The 20,737-nt window shown below is 40.9% G+C and overlaps 1 protein-coding gene across 2 annotated transcripts in view; it reads right to left on the minus strand.

Annotated features, from left to right (window-relative positions):
* LOC120026869 (DNA topoisomerase 2-beta-like) overlaps window positions 1-20,737 on the minus strand; it is a 46,872-nt gene that overhangs the window by 5,616 nt on the left and 20,519 nt on the right. For both annotated transcript variants that reach the window (XM_038971587.1, XM_038971586.1), the window contains exons 12-26: window positions 14,372-14,529; window positions 7,736-7,861; window positions 7,313-7,423; window positions 6,891-6,996; window positions 6,538-6,647; window positions 6,110-6,202; window positions 5,054-5,168; window positions 4,611-4,732; window positions 3,115-3,263; window positions 2,648-2,879; window positions 2,121-2,255; window positions 1,678-1,878; window positions 1,103-1,298; window positions 459-550; window positions 190-345 (exon numbers count right to left, since the gene is read on the minus strand). In XM_038971587.1, coding sequence (XP_038827515.1) covers window positions 190-345; window positions 459-550; window positions 1,103-1,298; window positions 1,678-1,878; window positions 2,121-2,255; window positions 2,648-2,879; window positions 3,115-3,263; window positions 4,611-4,732; window positions 5,054-5,168; window positions 6,110-6,202; window positions 6,538-6,647; window positions 6,891-6,996; window positions 7,313-7,423; window positions 7,736-7,861; window positions 14,372-14,529 — 2,102 coding nt within the window. The remainder of the gene's footprint in view (window positions 1-189; window positions 346-458; window positions 551-1,102; window positions 1,299-1,677; window positions 1,879-2,120; window positions 2,256-2,647; window positions 2,880-3,114; window positions 3,264-4,610; window positions 4,733-5,053; window positions 5,169-6,109; window positions 6,203-6,537; window positions 6,648-6,890; window positions 6,997-7,312; window positions 7,424-7,735; window positions 7,862-14,371; window positions 14,530-20,737) is intronic.

Raw genomic sequence — 20,737 nt, forward strand, 5'->3', positions numbered from 1 at the left:
TATTAAAAAAGTACTGATATTCACACACTATGCTCCAAGAACAAAACACACACAACTGTTCAAAGAGACACTCAGCCCTTGACTACTTGTGTAATGTTGCTGCAAATGAATAGCCCTTTGGGGACGATAAAGATCTATTGAATAGAATTGCAAGTCTTTGACAGTCAGGCTTCCTCTCTGAGTCAGTACCTTGCTGTCTCTCTGTCGGAGCAGCTCGTCCACCTTCTCCTTGGACAGGCACCACAGAGGCATGTTGAGGATGTAGTTGAAGTTTGGTCCCGACAACGACACAGAGTCCACAGAGCCGTCACTGTCATTACCGTCACGATCGTCCTCCTCCAGAGCCTATAGCGAGAGACCAGGAACATGTCCAATCAGAATACAGGGTGTTGAAGCGTCAAGCGGTCTCAGCCAGTCACAGGGCTGAATGGTGGACAGTGGCAGGATGCTAACAGTACCTTTTCCTGTGCTTTGGTCCATGCTGCCACGGGGTCCGACTCAAAGCCGTTCTGCACCATCATCCTGATCAGATCCCTCTTAGACTTGTTCTCTATAGACAAACAACATTAATATAGCACTACTCTAGTACCAAATTGCCAATTGAAATAAATATTGAGGGAGAGACAGAGGGAGAGGCAGAGACAGAGGGAGAGGCAGAGGGAGAGACAGAGGGAGAGACAGAGGGAGAGGGAGAGACAGAAGGAGAGACAGAAGGAGAGGGAGAGACAGAAAGGGAGAGACAGAGGGAGAGACAGAGGGAGAGGCAGAGGGAGAGACAGAGGGAGAGGCAGAGGGAGAGGCAGAGGCAGAGGCAGAGGCAGAGGGAGAGACAGAGGGAGAGACAGAGGGAGAGACAGAGGGAGAGACAGAGGGAGAGACAGAGGGAGAGGGAGAGGCAGAGACAGAGGGAGAGGCAGAGACAGAGGGAGAGGCAGAGGGAGAGTCAGAGGGAGAGGCAGAGGGAGAGGCAGAGGGAGAGGCAGAGGGAGAGACAGAGGGAGAGGGAGAGACAGAGGGAGAGACAGAGGGAGAGGCAGAGGGAGAGACAGAGGGAGAGGCAGAGGGAGAGACAGAGGGAGAGAGATGCAGGTAAAATTCTCACCGATTGTGATCTTTCCTTCGATCTTCTCCAGTACAAATCGTGCCTGATTGGACAGTTTGGAAGCCTCCGCCCCCAGGCTCCCCACTAGCCAATCCTTCCTCAGCTTGTAGTAGTGCAACCGCAGCTCAAAGAACTCCTTGAGAATGTCCTGGACCGAGTCATACCTCTTCAGACAGCCCATGTGGTCAAACAACACCTGAGGGGAGAACAACTACTTTAGATAGTTCTCCTTTCCAAAACAGGTTAAAAACCATGAAACACCTCAAAATGGTTTTCCCTTTTTAGATCATAGACTCATTCCAAAGAATCCCGTCATCTGGACAGATGTGATTCCTATAATAGGAGAGCACTTCATCCAAAGAGGTGTGTATAATGAATAAACAGTGGGAGTCAATACAGCTATAAGTTCAACTCAAATACAGGGTCATATTCATTAGGGTAAACCGATTTGCTACGGATAATGAAACCCAGGCATTTATTATTGAAGAAGCTCAGGTAGTTTCTCCCTGTTTCAGTCCGTTTTCTTCTGTTTGGTGCCAAGTGAATAGGACCCAGATTTGAGGAGGGGTACTAACCATGGAGTTGCAGGTGAGGCTGGACTGTAGCTTGAAGACTTTGTGTAGTCCAGCAGCCTCGGCCTGGGCCAGCTTCTCCTCTGACATGCGGACCACAAACTTGACGGTTTGGTCCGTGTGGTACTCCTTATAGTCATTAATCAGAGCTGGAGTCTTCTCTGTCCCCTGGAGCATGGGCTCTAGTACCGACTCTTTGTAGGCCTGGAGGGAGAGAGGAGAGAGGAGGGGAGAGAGAGAGAAGAGTGAGAGAGGAGGGGGGAGGAGAGAGAGAGAAAGAAGGGCAGGAGGAGAGAGAGAACAGAGTCCATTACAAGAACTAACAAACACAACATCGCAGCATAGAAACAAAGGTTCAACATCTCCTTCATTCATTCCGTCAAAGCAGCTAGACGACCAGAAGTGCTGGACAGGTGTGATATATCCTGTCCTTAGCAATAGTGTACCTGTGTCCAGGTGCGAACGGGCAGCTCAGTGATCTCAATGGTGTTCTTGTCCAGGACAGAGATCTCTCCACTGACCATGTACTGGTTCTGACCCAACTCATGGATCACGCCTTTAAAGTTCTTATAGCTGGGCAGCTGGGAAAGGAGAGACATAGGAATATTCAGTCATTATGATAAATGACTTACTCATAACATGATTAACACAAATCTTGATTATCGTTCCCAGCGGTGGACCTGCTGAAGTTCTGGATAACCAACAGCAGACACAGAAAGTTGGTGGTTTATCCAGTTCTATCAAAAATTGTTTTAAGATCCCAAATGACAATTGATTTAGCTCAAGGTTTTAATGTATAATGGTATCAATCTACAAAAATATTAATCGGAGTTGATATGCTTTAAGCAATAAAATCCTAAAACCAAATGGACAATAGCGCTGCTTGTGTGTCCACAACAAATTTCCCCCCTGGGACAATAAAGTTGATCTTATCTTATGTAATGAAATACGTTTGAAAGTTGTAAATGTTCACCATGGGCAGAGGGTCCTGCATGTTGAGCATGCGGTACAGGTTGTTGACTATCTCTCTGTGGTCGTAGTTGGGGATCTTGCAGGCCCAGCCCGTCCCGATGCCCTCGGCCCCGTTCACCAGCACCAGAGGGAGGATGGGGATGTACCACTCTGGCTCCACCTTCTGGTTGTCATCGAACAGGAACTTCAGCAGGCTGGAGTCCATCGCTGGGAACAACATCTTGGCCAGGGGACTGAGGAAGTGACATTACTTCATAATAAATACATTTTTAAAGCATTTTGAGTTTTAATGTGTTTTATGAAAGGTGATGTATAAACAAAGTTTACATGAAATGTATCATTAACCTTTTTTTAAATCAAGCAGGTATGACTGCACTTCAGGATGGCACAATGGCCCATACAAATCATTCAACAAGTAGACCAATCAAATAGCTAGCACAAATCTGTTTTGACCCTCGGAGGCATTACCTGAGCATGGTGAAGATGTAACGGGGGCTGGCAGCATCCTTGCCCCCGTTTATGCGGGTACCAAACTGACCCAGCGGCTGCAGGATGTTGACGTTGTTGCTGCCCACAAAGTTCTGGGCCAAGTTCACAATCGTCATCAACAGGGATTGCTGATCACACACATACAGAGGAACACATGTCAAAACAGTGTTGTTGTGGGAAACACAAAGTCTCTTCAGACAGTATTGATTTAAAGTGGAAGATAGCTCTCTAAGTATATTTCATCAGTGGTGTAAAGTACTTAAGTAAATATACTTTAAAGTACTACTTATGTAGTTTTTTGGGGTATCTGTACTTTACTTTAATATTAATATATTTTGACAACTTTTACTTCACTACATTCCTAAAGAACATCATTTACTTTTTACACCATACATTTTCCCTGACATCTAAAAGTACTCGTTACATTTAGAATTTTTAGCAGGAGAGGAAAAGGGTCCAATTTCACACAATTATCAAGAGAAAATCCCTCATCAACCCTACTGCCTCCAATGATTAATGTCTGAGTGTTGGAGCGTGCCCAAGGCTTTCCGTAAATAAATAAAAAACAAGAAAATGGTGCCATCTGGTTTGCTTAATATAAGGAATTTGAAATGATTTGTACTTTAAATAATTTACTTTAGATACTTAAGTATATTTTAGCAATTACATTTACTTTTGATACTTAAGTATATTTCAAACCAAATACTTTTAGATTTTTACTCAAGTAGTATTTTACTGGGTCACTCACTTTTACTTGAGTCATTTTCTATTAAGGTATCTTTACTTTTACTCAAGTATGACAATTGGGTACTTTTCCACCACTTTATTTCATATAGATCAGTAAGTATATTTCATATAGATCAGTAAGTATATTTCCTATAGCTCAGTAAGTATATTTCCTATAGCTCAGTAAGTATATTTCCTATAGCTCAGTAAGTACATTTCATATATCTCAGTAAGTATATTTCCTATAGCTCAGTAAGTATATTTCCTATAGCTCAGTAAGTATATTTCATATAGCTCAGTAAGTATATTTCCTATAGCTCAGTAAGTATATTTCCTATAGCTCAGTAAGTATATTTCATATAGCTCAGTAAGTATATTTCCTATAGCTCAGTAAGTATATTTCCTATAGCTCAGTAAGTATATTTCCTATAGCTCAGTAAGTATATTTCCTATAGCTCAGTAAGTATATTTCATATATCTCAGTAAGTATATTTCATATAGCTCAGTAAGTATATTTCATATAGCTCAGTAAGTATATTTCATATAGCTCAGTAAGTATATTTCCTATATCTCAGTAAGTATATTTCATATAGCTCAGTAAGTATATTTCATATAGCTCAGTAAGTATATTTCATATAGCTCAGTAAGTATATTTCATATAGCTCAGTAAGTATATTTCATATAGCTCAGTAAGTATATTTCCTATAGCTCAGTAAGTATATTTCATATATCTCAGTAAGTTTACGGACCTCTCCGTGATGGTAGGCAGACATCTCTGCTACTGAACCAGCCAGCTGAGCCACCTTCACCTCCCTCTTATCATTCCTCTTCATACAGGTGAACAGCACTTTCCTCTGGCCTGGCTTCAGACCTGCACACATGACATCATCAAAAGGGCACCACACCACACATCTCTTCAAAGGGGATCACAAGTGGACCGCATGAGGAATAGGTGTTGCAACAAACAGCTAATGGGGATTCAAATAAACAAATGATACACGTCATCAATAGGGGACCACATCACACACAAACAATGCATCAAGAGGACAGTGAAGAACTCTGTTAAAAACAAGTTTCCAGGCTTCTCAGTTCCCTTATTAAACTTCAAAGCCATTTGACAACAAACACAACAACAAAAGCTACTAAGACAGAATGTCCAGGGAGATAGTCTAGTGGATCGATGCATACGTACCGTCCACTAAGGATGGGATGGATCTCTCGTTGTCGGAGTTGGAGAAGAGGATGAGTTCTTTGTTGATGAAGTCATTGTAGGAGAGGTGTTTCGCCTGCGTGCCGTACAGGTATTGCTGCATGGGGACAATAAAAGGATGAAATGTAAAGTGACTTGAATTAGGGCTATGATGTTGTTATGGTCTTATCAGTGCCACAAGGGAGAGCAGTGTCTACTTTGCATCAGCGACCGACAGCAAACAGAGTCATTTACAAAACTGTGTTCCGTGCAGGTATTGCTGTAGGATGAGACAGAAATAAACAGAATTGAAGCAGTGCTCTGATGATGTCACCGGTGTTAGACCTGGCTCTGATGAGATTCACATGGGGAAAGCAGCTGCTACTTTACATCAGTGATAGACAGTAGAGAATTTTCAGGAAATATTTCCATTTCAATGCTTAGGATATCTGGGTAACACAGACTGTACACAAATCCTCAGAGGCTTGTGAATCTGAGCCAGCTAAAGACTCTAAACAAGCTGCGATACATCATGGTCCAAGTAACTCCCATGGTGGAGAGATCCCTGTATAAAAACACAAACATCTAAACAGTCTACATCCTCTTCCTTTAATCAAACTCCAATATCAAAATGTCTCTCACTGGGTGCATCTCAATAGTCTCTTGCTTCCTCTCCTTGTCTCCTTTCCTTCATCTGCACTGATGTGAATGATCTGGACAGTCTCTCACAGTGCAGATGGAACCTAGACGTTTCAGTGAAGCACACTTGTGTGATGAGTAACCGCTGCAGAGACCTGAAGATTTACGCAATAGGAGGTATGCAAAACTTGATATACTGGCTGTATTTCTGCCTACTTGAATGGTGAATATCTCAGATACACGTGAAAACATGAAATGACACCGGGAATTGATAGAACATCACTCAGAGATGCACAAATACAATATAACACAAAAAAGTGGATAAATCTTTTGTTTATTAAGCTAAGCGGGCTAACAGTCTTCTGGCATGCAGGAGACCCGGATTTGAACCCAGTCGGTCACACAGTCTGTCCCACTCACCTCTGGCAGGCCGTGCATCCTCCTCTGTCTCCTGTCCTCCATGAAGTTAGTGAGCCACTCCTTCCTGTCGTCAGTCTTCTTCTTACTGAACGCCTAGAGACAGACAGCAATATATAGATCAGTTAGTGTCAGTCAAACGAAATCACTGTCAGTCCTCTCTCCATTTGGCAAGGATCTCTCAAGCAGAGCACTGACAAATCACAAAGTCAAAACAACATCTCAGGTGTGAGTTGATAGAAGGTTTGAAGAAAGCACTAAGTGTGTGCACAGCAATCCTAGCTTGAGGAATATATTTTCTAAAATGTTTTAGCCATTTCAGAATTGATTTTCTAACTTTTCTAGACATTTGTTCTGTACATTTACAGAAAGCGTGTTCAGAAGACCATGCCAGGGAAAAGGAGAGAGAGTGGTATCCATGTTAAACCCACCAGTGTGATGGCAGCATCGTCCTCTGTCCCGGCGTATCTAAACATGATCCGGTGTTTCTCCATGTCTGCAAAGTACTCCTTGGCCTCCTTGCTTGTGCTGGTACCCAAACCTGGAACACAAGCAATCAAACACTCAAACCCTTTTCACAGTACCGTGGCAACCCAAACTGTGCTGGCTGGCTCAGATATTTTTTCCCCACATTGTCCTTTCCAGCATGCTCCAGCAAATATGGTGGATGTATATTCAGGCCAGTACAGTAGAGCTTGGCTCGATTTGCCTCAGTAGTGTGAAACAGAATAGCTTCTAACAATAATGGTTAGTTTGGAGGAATATCCACATAGGATGAACAAACCTTTGTAGTACTTTATATGCCAGGTTTTAAAGTTGACTGTCTGTTTCTTCCATTCGTCAAACTCTGGAATGCTGTAGAAAGCATGCTCCTGTTTATTCTTGTTCACCTGCAGGAAAGAGTTAAAAGCAGCATTACAACCATGCTTGCTAGTTTTAAGTCAATCTAAACGTTGTTTGTGTTTTATAACAGTTGAAAGTTAGTTGCCATAAGCTGAAATCAGAGGTCACGACTGTGTCATGTAGTCCTTGTCCTATGATGGAGGTTTCAGCCGGTGTAGATTTGCAAACACTGAAGAGTTCAAGCCAAGGGGAAGTGGTAGGGAGAAAATTGGGTCTGGCTGTACCAATGTATGAATCTTACTTTGACTATATAGAATGTGTGTAATAGCCCAGAACCCCTGCTATTACCTGCGTGAGTCTTACCTTAACGATGGGCGTGATGAACTCCTCCAGGAAGGTGTGTTTGAGCAGGGATGGCCAGTTGTGATGGAAGAAGTTGATGAGCAAACCCTTGATATGGGAGCCATCCTGATCCTGTCAGCAGATCATCAACACAAACACACACTATTAGTATGGATTGTTATGACCCAAGGGTGCATCCAAAAGGATAGCCTATTCCATATGTAGTGCACTACTTTTGGTGCATTACACCATACTATATAGGGAATATCATGCCATTTCAGAGTAACCTTAGAGTGTAACTTCAACAAAACAAGGCTTTGAACATGCATACTGTATGAAAGATGCTTTACGCTCATTGTTGTTACAATTATTGATGATGAAAATCCCAAGACATCAGTCAATTGTAGACGTCAGTCGTTGGTGGGATTGATTAAGTGTTAGAACCTGATCGGTCATGATCATGATCTTGCCGTAGCGTAGGGATCTCAGAGACTCTGGGTCGTCGTAGCTCTTCTTGTACTGCAGACCCACGATCTTGATGATGTTGTTGATCTCTGCGTTCTCCATGATCTGGTGGGAAAGAGAAAAATGGATTGTGTCAGTGTTTCCCCTAACATAATATAGGCAGGGTGGGCCACCCTAGCTCTGGTGGAGTTTGGCCTCAGTTGATCTCAATTTCCTTTTCAGTTGACCTCAATTTCCTTTTCAGTTGATCTCAATTTCCTTTTCAGTTGATCTCAATTTCCTTTTCAGTTGATCTCAATTTCCTTTTCAGTTGATCTCAATTTCCTTTTCAGTTGATCTCAATTTCCTTTTCAGTTGATCTCAATTTCCTTTTCAGTTGATCTCAATTTCCTTTTCCTTTTCAGTTGATCTCAATTTCCTTTTCAGTTGATCTCAATTTCCTTTTCAGTTGATCTCAATTTCCTTTTCAGTTGATCTCAATTTCCTTTTCCTTTTCAGTTGATCTCAATTTCCTTTTCAGTTGATCTCAATTTCCTTTTCAGTTGATCTGAATGGTTATTGCCCCACATTTGGGAAATAATTAATGTAAATCCCTTCAGTAATTATCTCTTTACAAGATAATTTATTATTGCAGTGTACGTCTGATAGCTACTTGAATCATTTAGATTGTAATCACCCATACACTCTCCCAGACAACTTTTTTTTTTTATTTCTTTTATTTAGCTATTTTCACTTTGGAAAAAATCGTGCCCAAATTAAACTGCCTCGTACTCTATTCTAGATCATACAATATGCATATTATTATTACTATTGGATAGAAAACACTCTCAAGTTTCTAAAACTGTTTGAATTATATCTGTGAGTAAAACAGAACTCATTTTGCAGCAAACTTCCATACAGGAAGTGAAAAATCTGAAAACGAGGCTCTGTTCCAGGGCCTGCCTATTCAACTGGCTTATATTTATCGATATGCATGCACTTCATACGCCTTCCACTAGATGTCAACAGGCAGTGGAAGGTGGAATGGGGTGTCTAGCTTGATCTGAGGTCGAACAAGAGCTTTTGGAGTGGCAGGTCAGGAATTTCCTTTCTCTACCTAGGCGCGCGAAGCACCTCCATATTGTCTTCTGATAAGCGTTCGGTATACACGGCTAATATCTCCGGCTCTGATTTTATTTGATACATGTGATAATATCATCGTAAAGTATGTTTTTTCAACCGAGTTTTATCAGATTATTCAACGTTTATTGGGACTTTTGGAGTTTTCCGTTCTTTGCGTCGAGAGAAACTGGGAACGTCATCAACATTGGCTAGCATTGTGGCGCGAATTCGACAGGAGAAAAGGACATTCTAAAACCAAACAACGATTTATTCTGGAAATAGGACTCCTTGTACAAGATTCTGATGGAAGCTCAGCAAAAGTAAGAACAATTTATGATGTTATTTTGTATTTCTGTGGAAAATGTTATTTCTATTCTCCGCCGTTTTGGCGGGTGCTGTCTCGCAATAACGCAAGCTGTTTGTTATGGTAAAGTTATTTTTAAAAATCTAATACGGCGGTTGCATTAAGAACCAGTGTATCTTTCATTTGCCATACAACAAGTATTTTTATGTAAAGTTTATGATGAGTTCTTTGGTCAGATTAGGTGAGTGTCCAAAATAGCTCTTGACATTCTGGGGAAATGTTGCTACATTTTCACAATGTATAACCACGGTTTGCAGCTCTAAATATGCACATTTTCGAACAAAACATAAGTGTATTGTATAACCTGATGTTATAAGACTGTCATCTGATGAAGTTGTTCAAGGTTAGTGATTAATTTTATATCTTTTGCTGGTTTTTGCGAATGCTATCTATGCGGTGAATAAATGCGTTTGTGTGTGTGGCTATTGTGGTAAGCTAATATAATGCTATATTGTGTTTTCGCTGTAAAACACTTTAAAAAAAATCGGAAATATTGGCTGGATTCACAAGATGTTTATCTTTCATTTGCTGTACACCATGTATTTTTCATAAATGTTTTATGATGAGTATTTAGGTATTTCACATTGCTCTCTGTAATTATTCTGGCTGCTTTGGTGATATTTTTGATGGTAGCTGCAATGTAAAACTATGATTTATACCTCAAATATGCACATGTTCGAACAAAACATAAATGTATTGTATAACATGTTATAAGACTGTCATCTGATGAAGTTGTTTCTTGGTTAGTGACTAATTATATCTCTATTTGGTCGGTTTTGTGATAGCTACCTATGCGGTAGAAACATGGTGAAAATATGCGGTTGAGTCTTTGGCTATTGTGGTTAGCTAATAGAAATACATATTGTGTTTTCGCTGTAAAACATTTTAAAAATCGGAAATGATGGCTGGATTCAAAAGATGTTTATCTTTCATTTGCTGTATTGGACTTGTGATTTCATGAAAATTATATTATATGATATCCCTGTCCCGTTAGGCTAGGCTATGCTAGTCAGCTTTTTGATGAGGATGCTCCCGGATCCGGGATGGGTATTAAGTAACAGGTAGGCTAGTTGAGAACAAGTTCTCATTTGCAACTGCGACCTGGCCAAGATAAAGCATAGTAATTTGACACATACAACAACACAGAGTTACACATGGAATAAACAAAACATATAGTCAATAATACATTAGAAAAATAAGTCTATATACAATGTGAGCAAATGAGGTGAGATAGGCAAAAAAAGGCCATGGTGGCGAGGTAAATACAATATAGCAAGTAAAACACTGGAATGGTAGATTTGCAGTGGAAGAATGTGCAAAGTAGAAATAATGGGGTGCAAAGGAGCAAAATAAATAAATAAATACAGTAGGGGAAGCGGTAGTTGTTTGGGCTAAATTATAAATGGGCTATGTACAGGTGCAGTAATCTGTGAGCTGCTCTGACAGCTGGTGCTTAAAGCTAGTGAGGGAGATAAGTGTTTCCAGCTTCAGAGATTTTTGCAGGCTTTACCTAGCAGAGACTTGTAGATAACCTGTAGCCAGTGGGTTTGGCGACGAGTATGAAGCGAGGGCCAACCAACGAGAGCGTACAGGTTGCAATGGTGGGTAGTGTATGGGGCTTTGGTGACAAAACGGATGGCGCTGTGATAGACTGCATCCAGTTTGTTGAGTAGGGTGTTGGAGGCTATTTTATAGATGACATCACCGAAGTCAAGGATCGGTAGGATGGTCAGTTTTACGAGGGTATGTTTGGCAGCATGAGTGAAGGATGCTGTGTTGCGATATAGGAAGCCGATTCTAGATTTAATTTTGGATTGAAGATGCTTAATGTGAGTCTGGAAGGAGAGTTTACAGTCTAACCAGACACCTAGGTATTTGTAGTTGTCCACATATTCTAAGTCAGAGCCGTCCAGAGTAGTGATGCTGGACGGGCGAGCAGGTGCGGGCAGTGACCGATTGAATAGCATGCATTTAGTTTTACTTGCGTTTAAGAGCAGTTGGAGGCCACGGAAGGAGAGTTGTATGGCATTGAAGCTCGTCTGGAGGTTAGTTAACACAGTGTCCAAAGAGGGGCCAGAAGTATACAGAATGGTGTCGTCTGCGTAGAGGTGTATCAGAGAATCACCAGCAGCAAGAGCAACATCATTGATGTATACAGAGAAGAGAGTCGGCCCGAGGATTGAACCCTGTGGCACGCCCATAGAGACTGCCAGAGGTCCGGACAACAGGCCCTCCGATTTGACACACTGAACTCTATCAGAGAAGTAGTTGGTAAACCAGGCGAGGCAATCATTTGAGAAACCAAGGCTGTCGAGTCTGCCAATAAGAATGTGGTGATTGACAGAGTCGAAAGCCTTGGCCAGGTCGATGAATACGGCTGCACAGTAATGTCTCTTATCGATGGCGGTTATGATGTCGTTTAGGACCTTGAGCGTGGCTGAGGTGCACCCATGACCAGCTCTGAAACCAGATTGCATAGCGGAGAAGGTACGGTGGGATTCGAAATGGTTGGTGATCTGTTTGTTAACTTGGCTTTCGAAGACCTTAGAAAGACAGGGTAGGATAGATATAGGTCTGTAGCAGTTTGGGTCTAGAGTTTCACCCCCTTTGAAGAGGGGGATGACCCCGGCAGCTTTCCAATCTTTGGGAATCTCAGACGATACGAAAGAGAGGTTGAACAGGCTAGTAATAGGGGTTGCAACAATTTCGGCAGATCATTTTAGAAAGAGAGGGTCCAGATTGTCTAGCCCGGCTGATTTGTAGGGGTCCAGATTTTGCAGCTCTTTCAGAACATCAGCTATCTGGATTTGGGTGAAGGATAAATGGTGGGGGCTTTGGCGGGTTGCTGTGGAGGGTGCCGGGCAGTTGACCGGGGTAGGGGTAGCCAGGTGGAAAGCATGGCCAGCCATAGAGAAATGCTTATTGAAATTCTCAATTATAGTGGATTTATCGGTGGTGACAGTGTTTCCTAGCCTCAGAGCAGTGGGCAGCTGGGAGGAGGTGCTCTTATTCTCCATGGACTTTACAGTGTCCCAGAACTTTTTTGAGTTAGTACTACAGGATGCAAATTTCTGTTTGAAAAAGCTAGCCTTAGCTTTCCTAACTGCCTGTGTATATTGGTTCCTAACTTCCCTGAAAAGTTGCATATCACGGGGGCTATTCGATGCTAATGCAATACGCCACAGGATGTTTTTGTGCTGGTCAAGGGCAGACAGGTCTGGAGTGAACCAAGGACTACATCTAATTCCTAGTTCTACATTTTTTGAAAATGGGGCATGCTTATTTAAGATGGTGAGGAAGGCACTTTTTAAAGAATAGCCAGGCATCATCTACTGACGGGATGAGGTCAATGTTATTCCAGGATACCCCGGCCAGGTCGATTAGAAAGGCCTGCTCGCAGAAGTGTTTTAGGGAGCGTTTGACAGTGATGAGGGGTGGTCGTTTGGTCGCAGACCCATTACGGATGCAGGCAATGAGGCAGTGATCGCTGAGATCTTGATTGAAAACAGCAGAGGTGTATTTGGAGGGCGAGTTAGTTAGGATGACATCTATGAGGGTGCAGGTGTTTACGGATTTGGAGTTGTACCTGGTAGGTTCATTGATAATTTGTGTGAGATTGAGGGCATCAAGCTTAGATTGTAGGATGGCCGGGGTGTTAAGCATGTCCCACTTTAAGTCATCTAGTAAATCAAATCAAATTTTATTTGTCACATACACATGGTTAGCAGATGTTAATGCGAGTGTAGCGAAATGCTTGTGCTTCTAGTTCCGACAATGCAGTAATAACCAACAAGTAATCTAACCTAACAATTCCACAACTACTACCTTATACACACAAGTGTAAAGGGATAAAGAATATGTACATAAAGATATATGAATGAGTGATGGTACAGAACGGCATAGGCAAGATGCAGTAGATGGTATAGAGTACGGTCTATCCATATGAGATGAGTAATGTAGGGTATGTAAACAAAGTGGCATAGTTTAAAGTGGCTAGTGATACATGTATTACATAAAGATGGCAAGATGCAGTAGATGATATAGAGTACAGTATATACATATACATATGAGATGAGTAATGTAGGGTATGTAAACATTATATTAAGTGGCATTGTTTAAAGTGGCTAGTGGTACATTTTTACATAATTTCCATCAATTCCCATTATTAAAGTGGCTGGAGTTGAGTCAGTATGTTGGCAGCGGCCACTAAATGTTAGTGGTGGCTGTTTAGTAGCACGAGCTCAGAAGATAGATGGGGGGCAATCAATTCATATATGGTATCGAGGGCACAGCTGGGGCAGAGGGAGGTCTATAGCAAGCGGCAACAATGAGAGACTTGTTTCTGGAAAGGTGAATTTTTAGAAGTAGAAGCTCGAATTGTTTGGGTAGACTTGGATAGTAATACAGAACTCTGCAGGCTATCTTTGTAGTAGATTGCAACACCGCCCCCTTTGACAGTTCTATCTTGGCGGAAAATGTTATAGTTAGCGATGGAGATCTCAGGGTTTTTGGTGGTTTTCCTGAGCCAGGATTCAGACACGGCTAGGACATGCAGGTTGGCAGAGTGTGCTAAAGCAGTGAATAAAACAAACTCAGGGAGTAGGCTTCTAATGTTAACATGCATGAAACCAAGGCTTTTACGGTTACAGAAGTCAACAAATAAGAGCACCTGGGAAGTGGGAGTGGGGCTAGGCACTGCAGGACCTGGATTAACCTCTACATCACCAGAGGAACAGAGGAGAAGTAGGATAAGGGTACGGCTAAATGCTATACGAACTGTCCGTCTAGCACGTTCGGAACAGAGATTAAAAGGAGCAGTTTTCTGGGCTCGATAGCATAGATTCAAGGCATAGTGTACAGACTAAGGTAAGGTAGGATGTGAGTACATTGGAGGTAAACCTAGACATTGAGTAATGATGAGAGATATATAGTCTCTAGAGAAGTTTAAACCAGGTGATGTCATCGCATATGTAGGAGGTGGAACAACATGGTTGGTTAAGGCATATTGAGCAGGGCTAAAGGCTCTGCAGTGAAATAAGACAGTAATCACTAACCAGGACAGTAATGGACGAGGCATATTGATATTAGAGAGAGGCATGCGTAGCCAAGTGAACATATGGGCTCAACCTAACGGCTCTCTAGACACTCACCTGTTTGTGTGTGGCCTCTCGTACATTCAGGATCTTTCCTCTTAGTGGGAAGACACCATAGCGATCTCGCCCGATGACGCCGAGCCCGGAGACGGCCAGGGACTTGGCTGAGTCTCCCTCAGTCAGGATCAGAGTGCATTCAGACGAGTGTTTACCACCTGGGGGTGAAGACAGAGGTAAAACGTGCAGTTGAGTGAGTGTTTAAACAGTGTTTTTTTTATTATATATATTTTTTTGAATATCCAAAACATACAATATACTTGCAGTGAAGCCGCTCAACAACTACACCAGTCATCCAACAGACTCCCATTCAGAGCGACACACAGAAGCATCCAGGGTCCACGCCCTGCTCAAGGGCACGTCAACAGATCTTCCCACAAGGCCAAAAAAGACAGGGACGCAAACCCTCCAAGATCCCCCCACTGTTCCACATAGCTGTCCCTCCACCATCCGAGACCCCTCCCACAGCCACCCTGCCCCCCAAGAAAAAGTCAATAATAAAAAAGAAAATGAATTCCATTCCCCACCCCTAAGAACCCCCCCAATGCACCAACAACCAATAAAATTAACTCATGAGAAAAAAGAAAAAGACAAAAGAAAACAGAAAACAACAACACAAATAAAACAACTAAAGACATCAAGGACAACTAAAATCATAACAGCAAGGTCAACTGTATATGTTTGAGTGCATGTCTGGCACTATTTACATGTGTGTGTGTCCGTGTATGTGTGTATTTGAATGAGAGTGTTTGTATATGCATGTGTACAAACACCTGCACTGCATCAGCCTCAGGTAAACCAGCATTAGCTGTAAAAACACTGCCCCTCATTGTCATTCAGACTTTTTATTATGTTTTATTTTTTATACTTTTATATTTGACCATCATTCTATCTCCCGCCCAGCAACTCCACTCCCACCTGTCTCCAATTCCATATCCCAACCCTCAGCTTCCCTCAGCCCATCCCACCTATCTCTGCTGACTACTCTCTTCGGATTTCTACACAACATACACTACCGTTTAAAAGTTTGGGGTCACTGAGAAATGTCCTTGTTTTTGAAAGAAAAGCTATTTTTTTTGTCCATTAAAATAACATCAAATTGATCAGAAATACAGTGTAGACATTGTTAATGTTGTAAATGACTATTGTAGCTGGAAACAGCTGATTTTTAATGGAATATCTACATAGGCGTACAGCGGCCCATTATCAGCAACCATCACTCCTGTGTTCAAATGGCATGTTGTGTTAGCTAATCCAAGTTTGTCATTTTAAAAAGGCTAATTGATCATTAGAAAACCCTTTTGCAATTATGTTAGCACAGCTAAAAACTGTTGCCCTCATAAAGAAGCAATAAAACTGGCCTTCTTTAGACTAATTGAGTATCTGGAGCATCAGCATTTGTGGGTTCGATTACAGGCTCAAAATGGCCAGAAACAAAGAACTTTCTCCTGAAACTCATCAGTCTATTCTTGTTCTGAGAAATTAAGGCTATTCCATGCGAGAAATTGCCAAGAAACTGAAGATCTCGTACAACACTGTGTACTACTCCTTTCACAGACCAGCGCAAACTGGCTCTAACCAGAATAGAAAGAGGAGTGGGAGGCCCCGGTGCACAACTGAGCAAGAAGACAAGTACATTAGAGTGTCTAGTTTGAGGAACAGACGCCTCACAAGTCCTCAACTGGCAGCATCATTAAATAGTACCCACAAAACACCAGTCTCAACGTCAACAGTGAAGAGGAGACTCCGAGATGCTGGCCTTCTAGGCAGAGTTCCTCTGTCAAAGAAAGTTGCAAAGAAAAAGCCACACCTCAGACTGGCCAATAAAAAGAAAACATTAAGATGGTCAAAAGAACACAGACACTGGACAGAGGAACTCTGCCTAGAAGGCAGCATCCCAGAGTCTCCTCTTCACTGTTGATGTTGAGACTGGTGTTTTGCGGGTATTATTTAATGAAGCTGTCAGTTGAGGACTTTCTGCTCAATTTAATGTTATTTTAAATGGACAAAAAATAGCTTTTCTTTCAAAAACAAGGACATTTCTAAGTGACCCCAAACTTTTGAACGGTAGTGTATATCTTTCAACTACGCTGGGATGTTTAACGTACAATTTCAATCTATGTAATCGAATAGAATCCACAGATTGCAAGTTGAAGATAAATACTTTTACTAAGAGTATTAGTATATTACTAATTGACTGACCAGGTCTCTCCAGATCTCCTAACAGTACTATTTCTAGGGTCAATTTTAGATAAAATGTTTTGCATTTTCAGCCATTCCTGAACCTGAGACCAGAAACAGGCTACCTGAGGGCAATACCAAAATAAATGGTCTATTGATTCTGTATCCTCACAACAAAATCTGCAGAGCTTTGATGATTTTATGCCCCAAATATTCAACATTTTGTTGGTGGAAAGAATTCTATGTAATAATTTTAGCTGAAAAACACAAAGTCTTGAATCTTGCATTGTTTTATATATCAACTCATACACCCTGTACCATGGAATCGGTACATAAAAAATCTCTTCCCAACTATTTTGCAATCTGTGTGGCACAGTTGCCAACATACTGGATCTCAAATGAAACTGGTATACTTTCCTATGTATGCTATTTTTATTCCTCTGCCAGTTTTGATCCTTTATATTTGGCAGAAAGACCAGTTCCCTATCTCCTCCCGCTGCCACCTGCCTCCTCCATTTTTGGGTTAATGCTGTAATCAATTGGTTGTACTCTTGGTTTGAGCAGACCTTCCCGTACAATTCTGATAACTCCATGAAAGACATAACTCCACTATTCCAATTTACAATATCATTTAAGAACAAAATACCCTTTTCAAACATCTTTCCCATAAATACAGTTATTTTATCAACCAGCACATTTGAGTTCAGCCATAATATTTGTTCTATCTTTTCAGGGGGATGAAATGTAAAATTGTAGCCAGCTCTGCAATGCTTGTTTGAAAAAGAGAGAAAATGAGACATGGCAATCTGCACAAAGGCAAAAAGGCAATTTTTAAACGATGAGCTTTTCTTAGTAATCTACTTGAGAACCATTTAGGGTTCAAGTAAAACTTTTTAGAGAGCGGTTTAGTGCTTTTAAATGTAATGCTCTCAACGCACCCAATTCATATTCATTATATAGATAGGCACGCTTTATTTTGTCTGGTTTAGCATCCCAGATAAAGCAAAATATTTTTTGCTCATATGATTTAAAAAACTAATCATCAGGAGTAGGCAGCAGAGTAAACTGAGATATGCCTAAGGAGTTAATCAGGGCAACTTTTCCATAAATAGACAGGTATTTACCTCTCCATGGTTGCAGGATCTTGTCTATTTTTAGTTTTCTATTGAAATTCATTGTTGAGAGCTTATTTATATATTTTGTGATATGAATACCAAGTTTGTCTACTTCACCATCAGCCCATTTTATAGGAAAACTGCAGGGTAATGTAAAAGTTGGATTTTTTAAAGATCCAATATGTAATATTGTACACTAATCATAATTAGGTTTTAGTCCAGAGTCCAGAAAAGTTATCTAGATCTTCAATGAGACATTGCAGGGAACTAGCTTGCGAACTTAATATAAAACTTGAGTCGTCGGCATACATGGACACTTTCGTTTTTAAGCCTTGGATTTCTAATCCTATAATGTTGTTATTGGATCTCATTTTAATAGCTAGAATTTCGATGGCCATAACGAATAGATATGGTGACAGCAGACATCCTTAACTTCTCTTAACAATTCAAAACTCTATCTACTATTTTACACCTGGGGTTGCTATACCCATGTTTACCCATTTTATAAGAGAATTACCGAAATCGAAAAAAATCCAGGCATTTATAAATAAAATCCAGTCTTACTTTATCAAATGACTTTTCAAAATCCACTATAAATACCAGGCCTGGCTTCTTTGATGTTTCATGATGTTCTATTATTTCTAGTAGTTGTCGTATATTATCTCCAATGTATCGTCCATGTAAAAAACCTGTCTGATCAGGATGAACAATACCTGGTTAAACCCTTTTAATTCTGAGTGCTATACATTTCGCTAGTATTTTTGCATCACAACATTGACGTGTAAGGGGCCTCCAGGTTTTTTTTTAATAGAAGGACCTTTATATTTGCCATCTGGGTCTTCTTTTAATAATTGTGAAATCAGACCTTCCTGCTAAGTACCTGACAGACAACAATTTCTATAGGAGTAGTTAAAACAATCTAACAATGGAGCTTTTAGTATATCAAAAAAGGATTGATATACAGTTGAAGTCGGGAGTTTACATACACCTTAGCCAAATACATTTAAACTCAGTTTTTCACAATTCCTGACATTTAATCCTAGTACAAATTCCCTGTTTTAGGCCAGTAAGGATCACCACTTTATTTTAAGAATGTGAAATGTCAGAATAATAGTAGAGAGAATGATTTATTTCAGCTTTTATTACTTTCATCACATTCCCAGTGGCTCAGAAGTTTACATACACTCAATTAATATTTGATAGCATTGCCTTTAAATTGTTTAACTTGGGTCAAACGTTTCAGGTAGCCTTCCACAAGTTTCCCACAATAAGTTGGGTGAATTTTGTCCCATTCCTCCTGACAGAGCTGGTGTAACTGAGTCAGGTTTGTAGGCCTCCTTGCTCGCACACACTTTTTCAGTTCTGTCCACAAAGTTTCTATAGGATTGAGGTCAGGGCTTTGTGATGGCCACTCCAATACCTTGACTTTGTTGTCCTTAAGCCATTTTGATACAACTTTGGAAGTATGCTTGCGGTCATTGTCCATTTGGAAGACCCATTTGTGACCAAGCTTTCACTTCCTGACTGATGTCTTGAGATGTTGCTTCAATATATCCACATAATTTTCCTACCTCATGATGCCATCTATTTTGTGAAGTGCACCAGTCCCTCCTGCAGCAAAGCACCCCCACAACATGATGCTGCCACCCCCGTGCTTCACGGTTGGGATGGTGTTCTTCGGCTTGCAAGTCTCCCCATTTTTCCTCCAAACATAATGATGGTCATTATGGCCAAACAGTTCTATTTTTGTTTCATCAGACCAAAAGACATTTCTCCAAAAAGTACAATCTTTGTCCCCATGTGCAGTTGCAAACCGTAGTCTGGCTTTTTTATGGCGGTTTTGGAGCAGTGGCTTCTTCCTTGCTGAGCAGCCTTTCAGGTTATGTCGATATAGGACTTGTTTTACTGTGGATATAGATACCTTTGTATCTGTTTCCTCCAGCATCTTCACAATGTCCTTTGCTGTTGTTCTGGGATTGATTTGCACTTTTCGCACCAAAGTACGTTCATCTCTAGGACAGAACGCTTCTCCTTCCTGAGCGGTATGACGGCTGCGTGGTCCCATGGTGTTTATACTTGCGTGCTATTGTTTGTACAGATGAACGTGGTACCTTCAGGCGTTTGGAAATGGCTCCCAAGGATGAACCAGACTTGGTCTTGGCTGATTTCTTTTGATTTTCCCATGATGTCAAGCAAAGAGGCACTGAGTTTGATGGTAGGCCTTGAAATACATCCACAGGTACACCTCCAATTGACTCAAATGATGTCAATTAGCCTATCAGAAGCTTCTAAAACCATGACATAATTTTCTGGAATTTTCAAGCTGTTTGAAGGCACAGTCAAGTTAGTGTATGTAAACTTCTGAACCACTGGAATTGTGATACAGTGAATGATAAGTGAAATAATCTGTCTGTAAACAATTGTTGGAAAAATTACTTGTGTCTTGCACAAAGTCGATGTCCTAACCGACTTGCCAAAACTATAGTTTGTTAACAAGAAATTTGTGTAGTGATTGAAAAACTAGTTTTAATGACTCCAACCAAAGTGTATGTAAACTTCCGACTTCAACTGTTCCTCTACCGGTATGCCATCAAGCCCTGGGGGTTTTCCAGACTGAAAGGATTTAATAGCCTCAAAAAGTTCTTCCTCTGTAATTTGGCCTTCGCACTGATCTTTCTGTACATTTGTTAATTTTCCATTTTTTTTATTATTTGGAAAGAATTCCTTACCGTAATCTTCATTCAGTGGGAGAGGATGAGACGGAAAAGAGAACATCTGCTTAAAATATTTAGCTTCCTCTTTTAAAATATCATTTGGGGAATCATAGATGACTCCGTCTTCAGTAATGAGTTTCTGCAAATTATTTTTGTTAGCGTTCCTGTGTTGGAGATTCAGGAAGAATTTTGTGCATTTTTCTCCATATTCCATCCAGTTTGCTTTATTTTTGTAATAGATTATATTAGATTGTTCTTGAATAAGTTCCTCGAGTTATTTTTGTTTTTCCTCTAACTTATTTTGTATCTCTGTAGTATTGTTTTTATTGCTATCTACCTGTACTATTAGTTCATGG

The sequence above is a fragment of the Salvelinus namaycush genome, chromosome 32 (assembly GCF_016432855.1).
Source record: "Salvelinus namaycush isolate Seneca chromosome 32, SaNama_1.0, whole genome shotgun sequence".
Classification (NCBI taxonomy): Eukaryota; Metazoa; Chordata; class Actinopteri; order Salmoniformes; family Salmonidae; genus Salvelinus; species Salvelinus namaycush.